We start from the raw sequence: 23,395 nt of genomic DNA, 5'->3' as shown, positions 1-23,395 counted from the left end.
TTAGCTAACACAGATCAGCTGGAACAAAAACTAAGACAAAATAAATGATGTGACGAAGTCAAGTCAAGTCCAACTGAGGGGACTTTGTTTTGGACCAGCCTTAAGATCAGACAGCTCAGAAAAATAACCAGTCCATGTGCCTGTAGAGAAAAATAGCGTTTAAGTCAAAATGATCTGTTAAAATCATGATGTAAAAGGTAATAGAATTCCTCCACTACTTTGCATAAATTTAATACTGCGACTATCCTGTTAGCAATCAGCAATGTATTCCCTACATTGCACTGCAGTAGTGGCACCAGAGCCCTGAATATGACAGCGTATTCAGGAAAGGCAAGGAGAGCACACAGTTGAAGATGAGAGAAATGTACCGTTAAAAGGAAGTACTGTAATTAGAAAACTTGGAACTTTCCCCACAATTAGCACTGTTTCACCAAAAATCATAAGTTTGAGGATCATGCGGATTTGAAGTATTCGCCACTTGCTTTCCCTAAACTACAAGAGTTACATACCTGGCATTTAAAAACTTTCATAAGGCAAAGTTACAGAAGACAATTGGTATTTAAGCTTAAAATATACTCTGAAATCAACACAGGTAAGAACACCAAATTAAAACCACCCCAGAAAATTATTAGATTTAGGGTAGACTTTGCTAAAGCATCCGGGCACTTGTCTAATCAAGCTCTCATTGCCTTCAACAGAAGCTGAGTCAGGTCAATGCTGACAGCTTTTGAAAGTCGAACTGTAAAAATCAAGCCAGGAAAATCTGTGACACAGACTGGATGAGAAGTTCTGAGGAGTTCTTTGCATTGATGTGCATAAAAGAAAGATTTACCTTTTCAGGACATCCAAAGGCACTGTATGTACATGGTACTGGGGCGGTAGGGCAGTCATTATCATAATGATTAGGCATCTAAAACCAAAATGAGAGTTAAGGTTAATTTTTTTTTTTTTACGATGAATTGTTTACATTCTCCTCTTCAGATCAAAGTCTTGTTTCAGAAAAGAAATTATGCCATTCGATCACAGAACACGATGAAAGAATTGGCGACTGTGTATGTTAAGCGCACAGCAACGTTCCAACTCTCAGGATCCAGCCGAAATACGTGGCTATACTTAAATACAACAGATTTCAACATTTTAATGGAATAATGAGCAACCACACACCACTAATCTGCACTTCAGTAAACACTAAGTGTCAAAGGCATTTAGTAAATTATTGCAAAGTAATGCAGCAACATCACTGCAAGTCACCCCAGCGTAATATTCCTTGATAACTGTTATTCTCCGTAAATTTCAGACTCCAGGAAAGGGATTAGTTATGTTGACCTAGAGGGTGACAGGACGTCTCCAATGACAGTCACCTCAGTGCACATTCTTACACAATGTGTGTACAGTTGACTTTAGAACTGATCAGAGCCTTGAACAAACTGGCCTTCCAGGATCAGCCATAAGTACAAGCAGTTGCTTGAAGTCCTATTTGACTCCATGTACGATCAACACAATAGCCAGGCACTTTGCCATGTACTCCATGGTTCCAATCCAGATTTCTGCATAACGTAGTTTGCTGTCAACAATCCATGTGTTTAAAGTTCACCTGAACTGCAACTGCAGACTGGAACACCATTTAGAGCAGTGGTTCTCGATCAGGGATCCCAGGGGGTGTTCAGGTTTCAGGGGGTCTACCAAGCATGGCTGGCATTAAGACTCACTAGGGCTCAGGGAAGAAAGCTGAAGCTCCAGTGCGCAGGACTGTGGCCCGGGACCCTGAGCTCCAGTATCCGGGGCTGAAGCTGAAGCCTGAGCCACTTAGCTTCGCGGTGCCCCTAGTGGTGTGGGGCCCCAGGCAATTGCCCCGCTTTCTACCCATTAATGCCAGCCATGACTTTTATATGGAGAAAAACAGCTGTTGTGGCACCGGTGGGCCGTGGAGTTTTTATAGCATGCTGGGGGGACGTCAAAGAAAAAGGTTGAAAACCCCAGATTTAGAGGAAGTTTGACATGTGAGGAATCAGACACTTACATGGGTTACCATAAAATCTTAAATTGTTTGCAGCCAGATAGGTTAAATATTTTTAGGATGCACTCCAACCTGACAGACAGATATATGGTGAAAAGATAGGCTCTTACCTGTTCTCTGATCAGCACTGTATTGCAATATTCACAAAACACATTTGCAAGTGGACAGTTCTGGTCATGAAGCTTCATTTTTTGAAAAGGTGAGAAAGAAAACGAGAACTATTAGTAACAATTAAATGATTATTAAAAGAGAAAGGAGCATTGATTAGCCTGTGTTCTAGATGTCTATGTAAAATTCTTGATCATTTATTTTTTAAGTCTCAAGCTTTGTATCTTGCTGGATTTAATTAGGAAATAGGAAAGTACCCCCTTTCAGATTCCTGAATGAGTCTTTTCACTTTCTGGAATTTTATTCTTGTCTCATCAGAAATTCATAGTGGTAAGTCCTATTTCTGATTCTACAAAATTCTGATTCATTTGACATTTGTGAAGTTTGGGTTTAATTAACTGTATTAAGGATGTAAACATTTTAAATAATTTTCTTGTGTAATTGATATTAATGAATATATTAAGAAGTCTTAACATTTGACAAAAGGGGTCACAAACATGATGTGCATTAATGTGGGAATTTTCAATGGCAGATTTTGAAGTGCTTTTCAGATAAACCTAATATACCCCCTGAGACAGATTATGTCTATATAGAGATAAGGAAATGAAAGCTCAAAACATGGAAGCCAGATACTCAGTGTCACCCAGGAGTCAGAATCAGAGCTAAGAACAGTTTTGCTCCAACTCTCTTGTTCTAAGCAGAGATTTAGGCATTGGAGTACAGCTCTCCCTCTCTGCACTCGTCCATCTTTCCAGCAGGTAACATATTTGTGTGCAGAGCAAAAAAGCCCACCAAACACCAGTATTTTTGTCCTATCCTGTTATTCTGGCCCCTCCCCCTTTTCTTTTTAAGGTCATTGTGGGATGCTAATGCTGCCAGCTCTTTGTAAGGTCAAAATTAAAGGTCCCCTCTTATTCAAACCCTTTCACCTCTCCATGTACCATAGGGTCTCCAAAAAAGGTTTAACCAAGCATGACCCCACCGTGACTACACACACACACACAAAGGGGGGGGGGCGCTAGTCTTCACCTGCCCAAGAGAGGACAATCCGGAGGTCACATCCTCCTAATGTCCAGCAAAGCAGGACACAAAGCTGTTTCTGGATCAATTTACTATCCTAATGAACACCCTCCATTGATATTGCATTAACAATCGAGGATAAATGTTACAGTATTTTTCATCCACTCCAATGTGTTTCAACACGTGCCTCTTTATCTTCATAAGCCATAGATGTAGCACAGTTTGGACAGCAGACCTGCCGCCGTGGGCATTCCAGTGTCATGTGGTTTTGCAGCTGGTTCTTCGGGAAGAAGCTCTGGCATTGTAGGCATTCCACAGAGCAGAAGTCACAATTCAACTGATGCTCCTGCATAAGGAGCAACAAAACGACGTGGTATTAGAAACCCCCAAAAGTGCTCCAGGTACCAGCTACTCATACATATCCAAGATGGAGCAAAATGGCTCCAAGAGGAATACAACAGGCACTTTTAATATTCTTTCAGGCCCCGATCCTGCAAAAGGATTTGCCCACATTAGCCCTTAAACCCAGAACCTCAATGACTTTTATTGCAGTCCATATGTAAGAGCTCCATAGCAGAGCCAGGGTTTGAACAGGACTATAAATTCAAAGCTCTGCACAAACATTAATACTGAAGAGTCATCATATGGCTACTTTTTACAGCTTAACACACTGTTTAATTGGACAACTTCCAGGAATATTTAAAAATTGTTTATATTTTATTCAGATTGCTTTGAGCAGGTATTAACTGGCATTTTGGACACTGGATATAGAAAGCATACGGTTGGTAACAAAGACAGGCCAAAGGGAGACTAACATGATGAAACTAATACCACTGTTAACAACATTATAGGCACTATCTTTTCCTATATGCAAGCTGTGACATATGGCTTGCGGTAAGGTAACTAAGGGCTAGTCTACACTTACGAGCCGGGTTGACGCGGTGAGTACGACTTCTCGGAGTTCGAACTATCGCGTCTAATCTGGACGCGATAGTTCGAACTCCGGAAGCGCCGTGGTCGACTCCGGTACTCCACCACTGCAAAAGGCGGTGGCGGAGTCGACCTTGGAGCCGCGGACTTCGATTCCGTGGCGTCTGGACGGGTGAGTAGTTCGAACTAGGGTACTTCGAATTCAGTTACGCTATTCACGTAGCTGAATTTGCGTACCCTAGTTCGACCCCGCTTCTTAGTGTGGACCAGCCCTAAGATCAGCCACTTATTTCTTTCAATTAGAGAAACAGAACCAGCCTTGATCAAACAAACAGTGGATTTGAAACCACAACCACCAATAAGATGAAGACCATCTACACAGAGTCATTTTAGAGATTTTTTTTAAATTTCAAAGTGGGAAACTATTTTCCATTTTTCAAATGATTCTTACCTCTAGATGTCTCAGCTCCATCTTCAGAAGACAGCCCTTGTTAGGACATCTCACCTTCAGTGAGAGGATTTCCCGTTTGGCAAAGTTGTCAGGGAAGAGTTGGTTTTCGAGTAGAATTTCATTGTCTACTGGACATTTGTGACCTGCATCTCTACCATAAAAAGAAGAGGATGAGGTGATCTGTATGCACAAGAAAAAAATACCTAGCAAATCTCAGTCTTTTCCCTACCCTTACTTTAAACTCTTCTCTTACACTAATGAAAATTTCATAATATTGTCAGAATAAACCGTTAAGGCAGTCGTTGGAAATAATGGCAGTTACACAGCAACTAGCATGAATTATACCATAAAATATCCTGATAACTAACGTTACCAGAATACTACATGTACGTAGGTTTCAAAAGAATTCCATTTGTAGCAGCATTCCCTTGGGTTAGAATAGTGTTAAATTTGCTCAGATCCAGCTGGATGATTGCACTGGTAAGCATTCTGGGAATAAACCTGCAAGGAGGATGCACAAAGGCTAATAATTTAGGTTCCCATTTCATGAACAATTCCTATTGAAGTCTATGGGTGTTTGTTCCACACACAAAAAGGATTTGGAATCAGACATTTAAAGAGTTCTGCACCTTTTGTCCCTTCTCCTCTCACTTTTTTTTTTAAAAGTGAAAACATACCATTGTTACAAGTAACACCCATGATTACCATAATTAGAAGTTGAGAAGCAAGTATTTCTATTTTTTCCAGTTTGTTTACTTTATATTTGACAGCACTTTTGTCTAGTCAGTTTCCCCATTACCTTTGTATAATCAGTTAGACTCCTTTATTTTGTGTCTCACACAGCAACAGGAATGAGAAAAGCCACAGGTAAGAAGTCTTAAAGTAATGCTCAAGATATAAAAACGACAAGGGATTTGGGGCAGGTGTATCTCAAGCCACTTTAAGAAAAGAAATTGAAATTGACTAGATTTCAAGTGGTGCCCCATAAAAGTTTAATGTATCATTTTCCTCCTTTTACACTCATATAGGCACAGGACACATTTTAAAAAAAAGAGCTGCTATGTAATGCAATTCAAATAGCAATTCACCCATACTGTCCCCCACTCCCCAATTTTTGTCTGGAACAGGGGAGATTATCTGGTACCTGCCTTCAGGTGTGAACCAACACATGCATATGGGAATGTACAAAGTTAAGTAATATAGTTAAACAGAAGAATTCTGAATTGTGATGCTAATGGACAATACTGCTAGTGTGAAAAAACATGGATTAACAATACTCTGAGTGGGTTGAGAGTCAGAAGGCCTTTGAGGTTCAAAGATCATTGGATTTGGAAGTGGGGAGAGGTAGATAAATAGTGTTGTTCACTTGATAAGAAAATCATTGGCCAGCACCTACTCTGTTAGCATTACTGCTACAGAAAAGGGAGGTAAGTTTAGACTTTAGAAAGAGACCATGACCTTCCTTTTTATGGTTTTGCTTTCAGGAGATGGTTTGCCACAAGAATCTCACTCCTAAACAAACGGAAAAAACAAAGCAGTGGTCTGCAGTTTCAGATCTCATAGCTCCCCAGTCCAAACACTGTGCTCTCAGTGTCACAATACACAAACACTCATTCTACTTACACCTACAACCGGAAGCTGGTTGTTACAGGTACAATGTGGTGTAACGCATTACAAACTTCCTGCTTTTAATTAAGTTTACAGTTAGCAACTGAACCACATTAAATAAAAATCAGCAATTTTTCATGGCCAGGGGAATGGGAATTGCCTCAGCTCTAAAATGGGGATAACACCTACCCAGTGATGGGATAAGGATTAGCTAATCAATGAGTGCAGCGTAGTACATAAATGCCAATTATTTACAACAAATATTTTAAATAATGTATTTGGGAATTTGATGCACTTAAGTGTTCGCAAATGTGACACCAAGACTGGTTAGAGCCGGGCTCAGTGTGGAAAGATGCTATACACACTTCCCATACACAGTTCAATATATGCACCCTAGTACCAATTTGCACTGCTTGTTATTCAAGACTGGGAGCTTTCCTGCAGAGGCGCCGACTTTCTGAGTTCTCTGGGGGTGCTCAACCCCCAGCTCAGCCCCTTCCCCCAAGCCTCCACCCTGCCTCTGCCTGCCGCCTCCCCCTCAATGCCTCCTGCACACCGTTGAACAGCTGCTCCTGGTGGGTGGGAGGCGCTGGAAGGGAGAGGGAGGAGCTGGGGGCCTGCCAACAGGCAGGAGATGATGGGTTAGTGGTGGAGGAGCTGTGGCCTGCCAGTGGGTGGGAGGTGCTGGGGGGGCAGGGAGGAGCTGATCAGCAGGGCTGCCAGTGGGTGCTCAGCACCCATTATTGTTTTTCTATGGGTGCTCCACCCCGGACCACCCACAGCATCAGTGCCTATGCTTTCCTGAAAAATGACTGAGAATCAGGGTAAGTTGTGCCACGATGAGTGGTTCTTGTGAAATGGCCAAGAATCTACTACTAAGTACATTGTGATCTGAATTCAAAGCCAAAGCACCAACCAGCCTCTAAAAACTGCTCAACAAACCTTTGCATGTCTGAGCAGCTTAACTGAGAAGTGTAATGGTGCCTCTGTACATGATTGCTTTATTGTGATTGTATCTTACCTATGCCTATCAATGAATATTTAGATTGGGAAAGAGGCAGGAAGCTTAAAGAAAAAAAAGACAGAAAGTGAACTAGCCTAGTCAGGCTATAAGTAGCCATTGCTACTAGAGATAGCTCAGTAAGACACTCAATGGCAAAAGTTAGTTGGAGAAACCTGAAAAAGATAAGATTTACTTCATCCTCAGCCTGATATTTAATAGAGTAGCCTGTTTAAGATTTTTTTTAAGCCCCAGTCACATTCTGGTTAGGTCACAGACTTCCTTGGCAACAGTTCGCCTAACACCACAGGCAGGCAAGCCCCTCACCTACAGCAGTAATTGAAACATTAGGATTTTCAGTGAAGTTACTGAGTTAAAAACATTTTTAAAACTCTTCAGTGTTTTAAACATTACTAGTAAAAAGTAGAAGCATAGTGTGCCTTGCACATTCAGATTCCTCGAGGAGTTTTAGATTAGTTTCTAAAGAGGTTTTATGACTATTGCTACTATAGCTTCAGATTGGATAATATGGATGGATGCACTGACCAAGGTAGGCACGTCCCTTGAAGTACAATCCCATATTAAGGATGTGCAAGAACATTTTAATCCTATGTTCTAGATGTTTTGTGGATGGGCTCTCTTGGACAACGTGAGCAATGATGCTGCACTGGAACAGCTATAGGCTTGGCAGCTTTGGTTTGCTGAATCCCCTTTGTTGTTTTGCCCTATAAATAAAAACTATATGGCATTTGCAAGTCATTTGACTAGTTTTTCCTTTCAGCTGTTGAATGCATTATTTGCAGATATCTTTTTTCCTACTGTGCAGCTCTAAAGATTGTTGGAAATTATTTGTCAAATTATTTGCTGATTTTTCTGGAAGTTTTCAACCAGCTGTAGTGGCTGTTTCAGAGATAGCCTCTCTTTTCCTGTAGTATCACAGCACATATAATCAGCTGAAGTGCTTCTGCTTATGACCCCCCCCAAACTGAAATGGGAGGGAAAGTGGAGGCACAGTGTTTTTCCAGTGAGGGCATTTGACTGTAGAACTCAAGCCACTCATTTCTGTTGGTCCATCAGATATATCATATCTCAAATGTGAGAAAACTCCTCAAGTGCTACATAAGTTTTGGTCTGATGAGATTATAGGGGACAGAAAACTGGAGTGACATTTTATTTTTTAAGTATTATATTGGTGCTTACAGATTGTTTTTGGTTAGCAAATTTTAGAAGTAAAAATAAAAGCCAATACCTCTAGTATGGAAACACACACACTAACAGTCACCTAAAGAAGCCATTTTCTTTGCTACTGTAGGTCAAATAACCCATCCCATAATAGTACCTAAAAATATTTTCTAATGCTTTACTTACAAAAAATCCAACACTTTCTGAGAAGCAATGTAATTTACTGCGATCCAACCCACATGATGTATTTGTAGCCTACATGATGTAATCTAAAGTTCATTTTTAAAAACTTCTAGCCCGGATGCAGAGATCATTTTTCAAATGTGGACTAAATGTAACCAATGCAGTAACATCTTCCCAAGTCTGCAGAAAGCTTGAAACAATGCACTGATGTCTGAACTCCTCTGCCCCTTACTAATTGGATTAGAGTATTAATTCCAAAGCCCAATGATGGCACTTCAGTATCTAATTAACTCAGAGGCATGGAAAAGGGGAAAACAGAGATGGGGAAGGACAAGAAAAGACAGAAGTAGAGATGGTTTAAAGGGGAACAGATTTTCCCTCTGTGACAATCACATACTGAACAAATAACTAAACAGTTACTATATAAAAGTCAGTTCTCCCCTTGATCTCTGTGGAAGCCTCCTGTTGATATCAGTAAGTGTGCTGTGAAAAGTATGCACCCTGAATTAATAACCTGACTGATGGGCCACAATTAAGCATGGAATTCAGCCCTGTCCTCCAAATGTTTGACACTTGCACTGCAAATCCCCTATTTTCACTATCACTAGTCCCCACTCAAACCACACTGCAGAGACAAACTTCAATAGCAATGAACCAGAGAGGGAATTACTAACACCACTCAAAATATCATGGGGATGATCTGCAGTTTCCCAGATCTAAAAGATGTGGCACCTCTGTTTAGTATTCACTAAAATAGTAAGTGCTGAAATGAAAGGAGAAAGTTCCTTTTCTGTGAAATAAAAGCCTTTTGTTATTAGTACCTTCTTACAGGTCAAATAGGTGTCACTTTAGACTGAGCAACTGCACTGTAGTAACAAGGAAGAGAAACCAATTCCCATGCACTGAGGTTTAGAATGGAAGTTTCTCCACCTGCAAGTAAATGTGTTTTCTTTTGAACACCTTATTTCTCCATGTTCCACATTAAGCAATATGATGGCAAGCACCTATTAAGAAACAGAATCTGGGGTGCAGTCATTAAGTGGCAGACTATAAAAGTATCTCAAGAGCAGAAGAATTGGAAAATAACACAGTTTTAGGTATGCAAGGATCCTAAAGTAAAGTGAATATGAGGAAGCTCTCACCAAGTGAGAATTTTCTGTAATATTTTTATGATTCCTATGCACGCCTCAGTTTCAGTATGTATTTTGCATCGCTCTCTGGGCATACAAAAGGGTTAAACACATGTGGTGTTGGGTCACCTAAGCGTGGGGTGGAATGAATGGGTTATTAAAGGATTGGCTGAAACCAACCTATATCAATGGAGAATGGAAATACAATGGAAGCCTCAAGGACTAAGCAACTGACACTTATGGGAAATCTCTGGCAGGCAGACCATGTAAACTCAACATGGGCCAACAAGCTCTGGATAAGAGTTGGCTTTTGGGATGGGTTCAGCAGCTCTCACCCGGGAATGACCATGAGACAGAGCCACCCAGAGCCAGAAGCAGATTCCATAGCAGCTTGGCCAGATGGAAAGCTGACTTGCCCACAATGGCCTATGTTTTAACCTTTATTTCTTGATGCTAACCTAAGGACTTCCCCATGCTGTGTTCCAGCTGACTAATAAATCTGACTCTGCTTTGAAAGGCTGCCAGATGTTATTGCAAATACTTGCTGAGGTGCACTGGTCCCTGAAGATTGTAAAATTCTGACCAGAAGTCTATCTCTGTTGGATTCACTGAGCAGAGCTCACAGTGTGAAACAGCAGTGCTGGAGCCCAAATGCTCAGTCTTATAGGTTCTGAGTCCATGTGGCCTACCCTCAAGGAAGAGTGGGACCTCTTGAGGGTCTGACACAGAGTGGTTCCTCCAAGGGTCCTGTTTAAAAGCTGGGACATAGCAGAGCTCTTGTGTATCCATGACAGAACTCTGACAGAAAATTTTAATTAAAAAAATCTGCCTTTTTAATCAGTGAAGCTGTTTTTCTTTGAAGTGGTTGGGAGACTAAGGCATTTCTAAAGCTCCATATTCACCTAAGTATCTAGGTGATCTGCTTGCAAGATCAATAGATTCTACAACCCCTTTGAGTGTTTTGATTCCTTGTGCAAACTTAGTCATAAAATCCTAAGATTAGTTTGAGCAGAGGACATATGCTGGTGCTACTGCACACAAGAAGTCAGGCAGAAATAAATCCTGGAGTCCTGACTCCCAGTGGCCTGGCCTAACTTCATATAAAAATACTTAAAAGCCTGGTATCGAAGACTTGTAAGTTATCCAGGTATGTACTGGATAACTCAGTTCTAGTGAGAGGTGTATACTATATATAAATTGCACACAAGAACTATATTAAGAAAATTAAGATTGCAAAGTCATGCACCCAAAAGCAAAAGAAGTAAGGTGTAAATTATTGACAGTGAAGGTAATTAACCATTGGGACAATTTACCAAAGGTCACGGTGGATTTTCCATCCATCACTGGCAATTTTAAAATCAAGACTGGATGTTTTTCTAAAAGCTATGCTCTAGAAATTATTTTGGGGAAAGTTCTATGGCCTGTATTATGCAGGAAGTCAGACTAGATGATCACAATGGTCCCTTCTGGCCTTGGGATCTATGAAAAAAAAGCAAGTGTTAGAATTAAGGTTACCTATGCAACTGTGCTTTATAAAACAGTCTTTAATTACATGGTCATATACTCCCCGCTCCCGCACATCTATAAGTCCCTGTCTTATTCAGTGCACAGGACTGACTGTGCTCATTTAATGAGCAGCTATTTAATATTTCATTTTATACTTGTTTACTGCTCACCATTCAAGTTCTGTTATGAATACAGAATTAAATTCTTCATGGCTTTTCTGTGGCTATCATCACTATAGTACGAATGCTTCACAAACATTAATGCATCTATCTTCATAACAAGTCAAAAGTATCCACTAATTTTGGGTGTCAAGTTTGAAAAGTAACTAGGACCCGATTTTTTCAGAGTACTTGGCACTTCACACATTCAAATACAGCTCCCACTGACTTCAGTTGCAGCTGTGAGCATTCAACATTCTTGCAAATCAGATCCCAGGTTCTCAAGTCAGGCATCCAGAAAATGAGAAACAGAGTCAGTGGACACCGGTGAAAAGTTTGGTTTAAGTAACTTGCCTAGTGTCACATAGGAACTCCGGCAGAGATAGGGATAGAATCCAAGTCTCTAGGGCAGCATTCAACTGCCTAAGCCACGAGACCATCTTTTCTCTCCCTGTAATCCCACATCCCATTCACTACACACCTTCCAACTTCTACAAGGAGTGAGGCCAGACAACAGCCTCATATCGCAACACAACTGATTAATTCCATGAGCATTGTCCATCCCATGCACAGAATGGGGCAGGGAACCTGCAGGAAAGACAGTATGTGATCATGTAATTAAAGACTGTATCATAATTAAGGGGTGAAGAACTGGAATGTGTTACCTAGGGAGGTGGTGGAATCTCCTTCCTTAGAGGTTTTTAAGGTCAAGCTTGACAAAGCGCTGGCTGGGATGATTTAGTTGGGGATTGGTCCTGCTTTGAGCAGGGGGTTGGACTAGACGACCTCCTGAGGTCCCTTCCAACCCTGATATTCTATGATTCTATAATGGGCACACACAAGGGTGACAAATTAAGGTGGCACAGGCAATCTTAATTCTGGCATTTACTAACTTCTGAGTGCTTGACTTTGCAGCCTTAACATTTTGATGTAGTTTTTATGGATGTTATTTCCTAGGTTTTTTAAAAAGCAAACTAAAAAACCCCCACAAATTCTATCAGGTGGAAACCCACTGATTTTTACATGGGTCACCTAAAAGGTACTAACCCTGCTGATCCACAGCACAGATCTCAGCTACTTACTCACTTTGCTCAGTGGCAGAGTGCAATAGTAGTTTGTCATCCTCTCTGTAGGATAGGCACATTTTACTAACGGGTTCCTGTGACCAAAAGCACCCCTGTGTTCACACCCTACATACTACTGTAATAATCGTGGTACAAAATACGCCTTGTAAGGTATCATTTGAAAACTAATAACTTGCTGCTCAACATGAAATTTTAAATGCTTGTGAAATGTATGTAGCAACATTATATGTAAAGTTACGAGTTCCTCCTGTGTGATGGTGTTAACACATGTTCAAACTCATGCAGCCCTGACTAGGCAAAAGTCGTTAAGCAGGTCATCCTAAACAAAGATATGTAAATTCAGGTAAATATACATTCAAGTAGTAAACAGGGCCCTTGAGCCAGCTAGAGGGTGAAATGGCAGGAGGCAAGCATACACAGGGGAGAAGAAAGAGCATGCAGCCACCCTCATCATCAGCCTCCATGTCGCCTTCTTTACGGTTTGAATAAACTTTGCTTTGATGGGTAATCCTCAGAAGAATCCGATTCAAAAGGGTGGCTGGACTACAAAACCGAAGGCCAAAAACACCCCAAGACATCTCTTCTTATCTCTCTCTTTTACCTAAGATGACAAAGGAACCAGCCCCTGCACTTTGGGGGAGATCCTGACCTGATAATTTGGTCAGCAATGTTGTTGGGAACATACAGTAAGGATTACACATTGAACCAAGTCTAGCTTGTTAAGTTTTAGCTACCAGAAAGCATTTTATCTTTATTTCTCTTGGAATCATTTCTGACTTTAATACCTCATATTTGTACTCACTTAAAACCTCTCTTTAAAAATAAAAGAAGTCTATTTAGCTACAATCTAAACTAATTAAATGTTGTGTTTCAACTGAGCTGTTTGATAACTCCAGTTAAAGTAGCAAACTGTTGACCATTGACCAGTCACAAGGGCAATGAACCTCTAATATCTGAACTGTCCAGGCGAGGGCTGTACAGTGCAGAACACAGGTTTTGGGGGGAAATTTTGGACTGGGAGCGTGTTGGGGTGACCCAGCAAGTAGTAACCAAGGCTTCTGGAAGCCAGAGTGTGGCTGGTGTGTTGCTGACAGGCTGCTGGGGTCAGAGCTGTACCTATACACAGACACGCAGTGTGTGACCTGCATGCCGGTAGGCTGTTTCTGAGCAGCCCAGCAAAGCATTGTGAGGCACCCAAGGTTGCAGGGCAGGCAGTGACAACGTCTCATTGGTCTGGACTGTACCCCGGAATGTGACAGTTCCACAGTTACTTGCTGACAGAGAAATATTGAGACCCAGGAATTCTGGGTTCTATTTCAGGTTCTAAGGCAAGTGTATTCTAACAGAGATAGACTCTTCTGCCCTACTCCCTGCCCCCCAAGCCCCAGCCTGCTTTTCTTCCAGTTCTTTCCACCCCCTAGCTCGTCATCTAAGTCCCCCAATGGCTTTGTCCCAGCTTGTTTTCTCACCACTCTCCCCACTTATCCCTCTGCATTCCAGGCAGGCAGCATCCTTCTCCTCACTGCCTGGGTACCACTGTGGGGTGGGAGGGGTCGGGCACTTAAAGCAAAGTAATCTTCCTGCTCAATTCCTGTACCTGGTGTCACAGTGGTCCCTGGCTATAGGAAGGAACTGAAAATCCTACTCAGCCTCACAGCATGCCTAATGCAGATGAAATCAGAGAATTTACTTGCCAAATAAGTTTCTATTGAGCTTGTACAAACAGATTTTCAGAGGCTCATAACTTGGTCAAAGATGGGCAAATGTTCACAGAGATGGCAAAAGGCGCATCCCTGACTCCAGGGTGACCTCTGTGCCAAATTTCAAGTCCTTGCTCCAAGGCAAGGAGGCTCTAGAGCTTCTCAACAAATTTTGAAGCTCATGGCCTAAACATTTATTTCCCCCAACACCCCCCAGAAAAAAAAAAACCCAAACAAACTAGTTCTGAGAAACAGCTGAATTGTTTTTACTGAAAGTTTCAGAAAACTTAATTCTGAGGCAGACACCAAATATGGAAAATTTCAGCCTGAACAGGTGAAGTCTGGCAAAGTTATAAGCAATAAAAATAGGGTCTTATAATGGGGCAACATTAACTATAGGCATTGTTAACTAGGCCACCCATAATATAGCATCTTTAAAGACATGCTCAGTCATAACACATTGAAAATATTGCAACAATAAGACATATATAATTTATCCTCACAAGTTGCACTTAGTTATGTTGCCACAGAGCTGCTACACTCAGGTCAACATTCTTCCTAAATCCAATTCCTCTGAGCACTCCTTTACCTTATTGATTTGACAATGCAGCCTTTGCAAAACCGGTGTCCGCATGGCGTCTGCACTGCTTCCCGGAGAGCCATCAAACAGATTGGACATTCATATTTACTTTCCAGGGGGGGATCAAACTCCACATCATATCCTTGAGTCTCCTCCGTGAAGGAGTTTGGAAGGTTTCCAGTCCCACTGCTGACAGAGACACCTATGCTGTCTTCTTTAGCTCCAGCACTGCACGCACTGGCCATGGCTGCACAGCAGCCAGTCTCCAGATCTCTGGCTCTATAGCTGTTGTCACTCTGTATCAAGCTCATAGTAACTAGCTGAGTCCCGAGGAGACGATCTGAAAGAACAAAGTCATGTTAAATCAAGTATTCTAAAAGCTGGCTTTCCAGGACCATTCTCCCTCCCGCACTCAGCCCTCATCTTGGGCATAAAAAGGGGGTCACTGGGTCCCGATATGTAAAACCTTCAGCGGAGTTGTTTCAGCTCATGGACTATCTTTTTATTGCCCCAACTTCCCTTTCATCTCACCTCACAATCTTACCACCTGTAGGGGAGAAGCAGCCTTAAATTTTTTTTTAACCACTCTTGCAGTCTGCTCCATCTCTGATTTGCCATGTTATTTCAAACTCAAAAGAAAACATCTTTTCTCCCTATTAGAAGGGTCTCTCTCTAATATTATTTACCCCCATAAAGCGTTCTGAGATAGTTTGTATGAAAAATGCTGTACAAAACCGTTTTATTGTATGAAGCAATCTCAGCTTCACATTCTGTGCCACTGTAAGTCATCTTTGACATTTTTAGGAAAGTAGGATTCATGGTTTAGGTTTCAAATTATTTGATATGAGTATTCTGGATGTACATCAGTGAATAAAATAGTACAAGAAACAAAGTAGATGTTCAGCTGCAAATGCAAGTCAAACAATATTGCAACGCTGATAAGATTTTTATATCAGCAACAAGATTTTCAATTTAGTCAGAATCTACAAAACATGAGATAAGGGTCAAATTTCTGCAGTACGATCTGGAAAGGCTAGACACAGGCTAATAGTACTCTAAAATGCTTTCCTGCTCTTCTGTACCTCCTCCAATATAGCTGGAAAGACAGCATCAAAACAGGAAATGAATCCTATTTACCTGCAGAAGGGAGAATATTGTTAGCAAAGTTAGTTTTTCAAATGCTGCTCTCAAACATGTTGAATTCATATAGCAATAAAGCTGATAAAGGACAGTTCCTAGCGATCAAAGCTTTAGGGACACTGCCAACTCTTCTTTGATATTCATCGCTTAAGTCTATTTCTTTAAAGCCCTCCTGTTCTTTTTAACAATACTTTTACAAGCCTGAAAAAGTCTCTCTGCATCAATTTTGTCATTTATTATTTCACAAAGATTGGTTTTCTTCTTGTATGTGTAATGACGATGGTTGGGTCTCCCCTAGTTTTTGTATTATCACTTCTCCAAAGGACATGAAGTCCACAGAAGCATGACACAAGGGAGCATAGCTAGATATTACATGAAAAAAGAAGAGAATGTTAAGGTTGAAAAGTCAAGCGCTCAAATGTTAAGGAATGTCAACATTAATGTTGCCTGTGTGATCTTAATTCAGCTTCAGTTACCTACTTTTTTATGTATTTATTTTACTGGACCCCTACCTCAGTCAGCACAAAAGATGGATGTGCTCTGGAGGTTAATCAGAGTTGTTGTACAGAGTGAGGCTGTTGCCTGTACGACTCCAGTCTCACTTACTACAGAACCTAGAAGGTTAATGATGAATGAAGCATGGGATTGCAGGAAGAGACAGGATGGTTTTATGGTTAAGGAAGTTGAATGCCATCCTGGATAACTGGATGACATCCCTGCCTCTTAAACCAAAATGTTAACAGGTGGCCATTGATTGTGTGTTCCTCATTTTCCGAGTGGCCAAACTTGGAAGGTCAGATTTGCAGAAGAGGAGCGTGCTCCCAGATGCAACTGAAGCAGACTGAAGCTGTGCTTTGAACACAAAACACTACAGAAATGCTACCAAAAATAGGGTCTACTAATGGAAAGCGTTAGGCAAGCTAAAATATAGGCATTGGTGGCGTTACCAACACCACCTATAATAATGGGATAAGTAGTACAATTTTGGCCAAATAACAAAACAAAAAAGTTTCTAATAGTCAAATCTATTAGATTCTGGAATAGTCATTAAGTTCCCATGTTTGGGTCACTTAGAACTAAACTGGAAATGGCCTCATGGGATATACTGTGGGATATACTTTATCTAACAGTCAACCACTGGTGTAGGGAATGGTATAGAAAAATGTAATACGGCTTTCTGTTCCCAGGTGCTAATTTCTAGGCATTCTATTTTTAGTTGTCAGGAGGACTGAAAAGGAATATCCACTTTTTTTGGTGTAGTCTGAGTAGTGGAATTTTAGTAACTTCATATCAGTTAGTTCTGAGATATGTCATTTAGGATAGACTACTTGGAATAGTATAGTACAGTAAGTGGTTTACAGGTTTAATTCAAGGTGCTAGTTTAATTTATAAACTATTCTATGATTTCGGGTTCAGGCTACTAGAAAACCGCAACCCTACAGGCACACACTTCAACCTGGCAAGTGAGCTATCCTGGGATGCTCAAGTTAAGAGCCACTGGATTTGTAGAACTAGGACTGGGGGTTCTCAGGAGGCTCTCATCTCTGGAATTCTCCATCACTGACAGTTTGAGTTTGCTGAACTCAAAGGCAAAGTCTAATCTAGCCATTCAGTGGGTTGCCTCAAAAGCTAGGCAAGGCCAAGCTGGCAGGATGGGGTGTGTAGTTCTCAAGTTTGAGACCATCTCTTGTGTGCTTTTATATTCTGTACAGGCATGCTGAGGTGCTGATAGGCAGATTCTGAATAATAAGTAATGCGTCTAAAAGGGAATAGTATCAAACCACTTAAGATACAGATCAGATCAACAATGTGATGGATCTGGAGTTTTCTGTAATAATTTATAAACATGTTAAATTGACCTGGTTATTGTGATATTTACTGTATGCGTATACGAGTGAATACTGCTGTGGAATTGTCAGGAAATGCACTAAGGAAGGGGAAGGGTGGATCCATACATAGGTTTCTCAGTATACACTTGAAGCACAACGTAGGAGTCATTCACCTTGATCCTCCAGTGAGACCCCCTGGTGGACTGGTCAGACAGGTTTTTCCAGGTACAAATCAGTACCTGTGAAGGGGGAAGGGAGAAAAATAAGACTCAAGAGGGCTTAAAGAATCACATTCACGGGGACACAGGTTTTTGAGAATGACCTTACGGCTACATTACAGCTTAAGTTGACATAAAGTTATGTCGCTCAGTGGTGTGAATTGGCTCCCCCCCTCCCCCGAGTGACATAATTTATGCTGATTTAAGCGCCGGTATGGACAGTGCTATGTCTGTGGGAGAGCCACCATCACTGGGACACTCTCCTGTCACTAGAGTTTACAGTGGCTGTACACTCTTTAGTGAGGCCATATAGCAGGGTGCGCAAACTTTTTGGCCTGAGGGCCACATCGGGGTTCCAAAACTGTATGGAGGGCTGGGTAGGAAAGGCTGTGCCTCCCCAAACAGCCTGGTCCCCATCCCCTATCCGCCCCTCCCACTTCCCACCCCGACTGCCCCCCTCAGAACCCTCCACCCATCCAACGCCCCCACTCCCCACCCCTTACCATGCTGCTCAGAGCAGCAAGACTGGCAGCCGTGCCACCTGGCCGGAGCCAGCCATGCTGCCGCACTGCCCAGCAGGAGCTTGCAGCCCACCACCCAGAGCGCTGGCAGCACAGCGAGCTGAGGCTGTGGGGGAGGGAGACCCCAGCGGGGGAGGGGCTGGGGACTAACCTCCCTGGCCGGGAGCTTAAGGGCCGGGCAGGACGGTCCCGCGGGCCATAGTCTGCCCACCTCTGCCATATAGACTGAGAAACCAGTCTGCTGTGTGGGGCCTTCAGGAATTAGACTCCTGGCATCCCCTCAGAAGGGTGTTTAGACTCTAGGTAAGCTAGATATGCATGTAAACCTTTTGTTATTTTAAGATCCTTTTCTCTGAAATACTTTGTTCCTATGGTTAAACAAACAATACTTCTGTTTTAAGAAGGCTGTTTTGGGTTATTAATTCACTGGTCACAGCTCCTGAAGGGAAAAACCACAGCTGCTCAAACCCAATCAAACCTTCAGGGTAAGAACTTGTACTGTAGATTGGTGCCTAATTTGAGAGAATGACAGGATTCCACCCCAGGAAAAGGGAAGGCATGAGACCTAAGGGAGTGCACTCAGAAGAGATGAGGAAACAGACAAGGATGCAGCTAATCCTGTAACCGTGACACAGGTATTCAAGAAGTCAAGCTGAAAGGAAGAAAAGAAATAGAGTAGGCCTTGTGCTTTCATCACAAGTATGAGCATTCCATCTAGTTTATAGAGCAGCATCTGTTAAAGACAGATCTCTTCCTTGTGATCATCATTTTAATCTTCTGGAAAATCCTACTAAAGTAGTACTCCAGGACAGTAGGATTTTACCCAGTATAATCCTAACAATTTATCATTTACAGCACTTCACAGTTTCTACAGGAGTTTGAAGCATTACACTTACTCCTCTCCAATTTGAATTGCTTTCCTGTAACTAGAGTAGCTATGAACAATTCAGTCTATGGGGAAAAACATCAGAGTCATCTTAATGGATGAGTCAGTGAAACCAATCAGCATCCTATTACTGCATAGAAAAATCCCTAATTTAAATTATAAACTAATACTCCTTTCTTATATGGAGCTTTCCTTCTGCACAGCTTGAAGAGGTTTATAAAAGGTGGCCATCTGTTTTACCTCTGTTTTATGGGGAAACTTCAGGCACAGAGAGATAATACTTTAAACAAATTAATCAAGTCAGTTTTAAATGAGTTGTGGTGGGGTTCCTTCCAACACCCAGTGACTCAGGGCATGTCTTCACTAGCAATGTTAAAGCTATGAGGGGAGTAGCTCCCAGTGCTGGTTCACTGTCTACACTGCCACTTTACAGCGCTGAAACTTGCAGCGCTCAGGGAGGTGTTTTTTCACACTCCTGAGTGAGAAAGTTGCAGCTCTGTAAAGTGCCAGTGTAGACAAGGCCTTAGTTTTATTTTGTCTTAAAGGGAAGTCCCTCCCCACATGTTCTTACAAAAAATGGAGAGGATGTTTCTAAATCTTGAAGTTTACAATGTAGCTGTAGACGAACAACTGAAAGTCTAACAATTACTTAACCCTAATTTTAAACAATTTCTTCATGTGCTTTTTAAAAAAAATTGAGATCCTTTATTCTTTGTGTTTGCATCTGTTTCCTCATCCTCCAATACTGCACCTGTACTCCTGCAAAATAGCAGTACTGGAGTAGCATACCAGAGGGAGACAGACATAAACCTAATCTCTTTCATTGCAGGATCAGACACTTCTCCCTTGGTTGAGCTGGGGCAGACAATGAAATGAACCAACAGTGACTTAGGGCTTGGCTACACTGGAGAGTTGCAGCGCTGGTAGTGGCTTTACAGCGCTGCAACTCACTCACCGTCCACACTTGCAAGGCACATACAGTGCTGTATCTCCCTGGCTACAGCGCTGGTTGTACTCCACCTCGGCCTAGGGAATAACGACTATAGCGCTGCTGATGCAGCGCTGCTCCGCCAGTGTGGCCACCAAAAGCGCTGTTACTGGCCTCCAGAGGTATTCGGAGGTATCCCAGAATGCCTGTTCAGCCACTCTGCTCATCAGTTCGAACTCTACTGCCCTGGCCTCAGGTGACCCACCCCTTAAATGCCCCGGCAATTTTAAAAATCCCCTTCCTGTTTGCTCAGTCAGGTGTGGCGTGCAATCAGTGAATCTTCCCAGGTGACCATGGCTCCATGTGGCAAACGAGCCCCAGCATGGAGCAATGGCAAGTTGCTGGACCTCATCAGTGTTTGGGGGGGGGAAGCTGTGCAGTTCCAGCTGTGCTCCAGTCGTAGGAATTACGATACCTATGGGCAGATATCAAGGGCCATGCTGGAAAGGGGCCATGACCGGGACGCGCTGCAGTGCAGGGTTAAAGTGAAGGAGCTGCGGAGTGCCTATTGCAAAGCCCGCGAGGGAAACCGCCGCTCCGGTGCTGCCCCCACGACCTGCCATTTTTACAAAGAGCTGGACGCTTCAGAGCGGGAGGAGGAGGAGGAGGAAAGTGAGAGTGAGGGTACTGGGGTGGGGGGAGACACCCCGGAGTCCCTGGAGGCATGCAGCCAGGAGCTCTTCTCAAGCCAAGAGGAAGGTAGCCAGTCACAGCAGCCGGTACTTGGTGGAGGACAAACAGAGGAGCGGGTTCCCGGTAAGCGGCTTTTATTTTCATGATGGACATTTTTCGGGAGAGGAGGGAGGGTTAGGGCTGCATGCATGCATGCCTTGATGCGGAATAGCGTATTATGTGGTCTATCACGTCGCGGTAATCGGCCTCGGTAATCTCTTCAAAAGTTTCAGCCAGAGCGTGGGCAATGCGCTTGCGCAAGTTTATTGGGAGAGCCACTGTGGTCCTTGTCCCGGTCAGGCTAACGCGTCCGTGCCACTGTGCCGCGAGGGGTGGGGGCACCATTGCTGCACACAGGCAAGCTGCATAGGGGCCAGGGCGGAATCCGCATTGCTGTAGAAGACCCTCCCGCGCTTCCCAGGTGACCTGCAGCAGCGAGATATCTTCCAGGATCAACTCCTGTGGAAAATGTTGGGAGTGTTCAGTGTAGGTGCCCCCTGCAGCTGTTTGCTTTCCCCAACGCACAGAAAGCCCAAGGACAGTAGAGCCCTGAAGCAATCAGTCCCCCTTACTCACCATTTCGGGGCTCCCGGGGGTTATGTGCACTCTCTTTGGGATGGGAAAATTATGCGATTGTGAAGACTGTTACACTACTTAGCTGTGTGGGAATAACTGTCTGGTATAAACAATGCTGCCTCTGTTAAGTGTTGCATTTTTTGCCTTTACAGAAGCAACCTTGAGATCTCGGCTGCCCGTGTTATCAACATCTCAAAGACTACAAAACCTCCGGAAGAAGCTGCGAAAAAGCAAAGACGACATGCTGCAAGCAGTTATGAAGCACTCTGTCACAGAGAATCAAGAAGTGCAGGACTGGAGGGAAAGGGAAAGCAGGATCCGCCAGAAAAACGCAGCGGACAGGAAGAAAAGCACAAAGCAGCTGATAAGCATCCTGGCGCGCCAAGTGGACTCTATCCAGGCGCTCGTAGCTATGCAGGCAGAGCACTACCGTGCCGCCCCCTCCCCCCCCCGGCCCAAAGCTCTTGCCTTCGTGCCCCAACGTCAGCTCAAAACCCCCTTCCCCAGCATCCAGGTTCTTACCACCACCAGCTGCCTCTAACACCCGTACGTTCACCAACTAGCCCTGAGAACTACGACCCTTACCCTCTGCACTCAACCCCCATCACCATGCAGTATAGCCATCCTGAAGTGCAGCAGTCATTGCACAGCACTCCAGACAGGACATATTCAAGCCTGTGACTGTACAGTTCCCCACCCCACCCCCCTGCCCTTTTAGGTTCCCAAAAAGTAGTGTGTCTGTCAATAAAGTAATTTTATTTTCAATAAATGAATTCTTGGCTTTGAAAACAGTCTTTCTTATTGCAGAAAGTCAAAGATACCTTAGCCCAGGAAAGAAACAGGCACTGCAAATCAGCTTAGCAAACACAGATTCCTACTAACATTGTAACCATTGCACTTCACTCCCGTGCAAGGCACCAAACATTACTGTTGGTTTTCAGCCTCAAATTCCTCCCTCAAGGCATCCCTAATCCTTGCAGCCCTGTGCTGGGCCTCTCTAGTAGCCCTGCTCTCTGGCTGTGCAAATTCAGCCTCCAGGCGTTGAACCTCGGAGGTCCATGCCTGACTGAACCTTTCACCCTTCCCTTCACAAATATTATGGAGGGTACAGCACACAGATATAACCGCGGGGATGCTGCTTTCCCCCAAGTCTAGCTTCCCATACAGAGATCTCCAGCGCCCTTTTAAATGGCCAAAAGCACACTCCACAGTCATTCGGCACTGGCTCAGCCTGTAGTTGAACTGGTCCTTGCTCCTGTCAAGGTTCCCTGTATATGGTTTCTTGAGCTACGGCATTAACGGGTAAGCGGGGTCTCCAAGGATCACAATGGGCATTTCAACGTCCCCTACTGTGATCTTCCAGTCTGGGGAAAAAAGTCCCGGCCTGCAGCTTCCTGAAGAGGCCAGTGTTCCGAAAGATGCGTGCATCATGCACCTTTCCAGGCTAGCCTGTGTTAATGTCAATGAAACGCCCACGGTGATCCACAAGCGCCTGGAGAACCATGTAGAAATACCCTTTCCGATTAACGTACTCGGATGCTAGGTGGGGTGGTGCCAGAATAGGGATATGCGTCCCATCTATCGCCCCTCCACAGTTAGGGAAACCCATTTGTGCAAAGCCATCCACAATGTCCTGCACGTTCCCCAGAGTCACGGTTCTTCTTAGCAGGATGCGATTAATGGCCCTGCAAACTTGCATCAACACGATTCCAACGGTCGACTTTCCCACTCCAAACTGGTTCCTGACCGATCAGTAGCTGTCTGGAGTTGCCAGCTTCCAGATTGCAATAGACACCCGCTTCTCCACCGGCAGGGCAGCTCTCAATCTCGTGTCCTTGCGCCGCAGGGTGGGGGCAAGCTCAGCACACAGTCCCATGAAAGTGGCTTTTCTCATCCGAAAGTTCTGC

The 23,395-nt window shown here is 43.3% G+C and overlaps 1 protein-coding gene across 5 annotated transcripts in view; it reads right to left on the bottom strand.

Annotated features, from left to right (window-relative positions):
• The window catches only part of TRAF6 (TNF receptor associated factor 6), a 39,632-nt gene that overhangs the window by 3,584 nt on the left and 12,653 nt on the right, over nt 1-23,395 (bottom strand). For 2 of the 5 annotated variants that reach the window (XM_045015225.1, XM_045015224.1), the window contains exons 2-6: nt 14,668-14,998; nt 4,527-4,677; nt 3,333-3,491; nt 2,128-2,199; nt 833-910 (exon numbers count right to left, since the gene is read on the bottom strand). In XM_045015225.1, coding sequence (XP_044871160.1) covers nt 833-910; nt 2,128-2,199; nt 3,333-3,491; nt 4,527-4,677; nt 14,668-14,969 — 762 coding nt within the window. In that variant the 5' untranslated portion in view covers nt 14,970-14,998. Of the gene's footprint in view, nt 1-832; nt 911-2,127; nt 2,200-3,332; nt 3,492-4,526; nt 4,678-14,667; nt 15,796-17,800; nt 17,986-23,395 lie in introns of those variants that run through there. The other 3 variants (XM_045015221.1, XM_045015222.1, XM_045015223.1) reach the window with 3 other exon arrangements.

Source organism: Mauremys mutica, chromosome 4 (genome assembly GCF_020497125.1).
Source record: "Mauremys mutica isolate MM-2020 ecotype Southern chromosome 4, ASM2049712v1, whole genome shotgun sequence".
Classification (NCBI taxonomy): domain Eukaryota; kingdom Metazoa; phylum Chordata; order Testudines; family Geoemydidae; genus Mauremys; species Mauremys mutica.
This window is presented reverse-complemented; position numbering and strand designations above follow the sequence as displayed.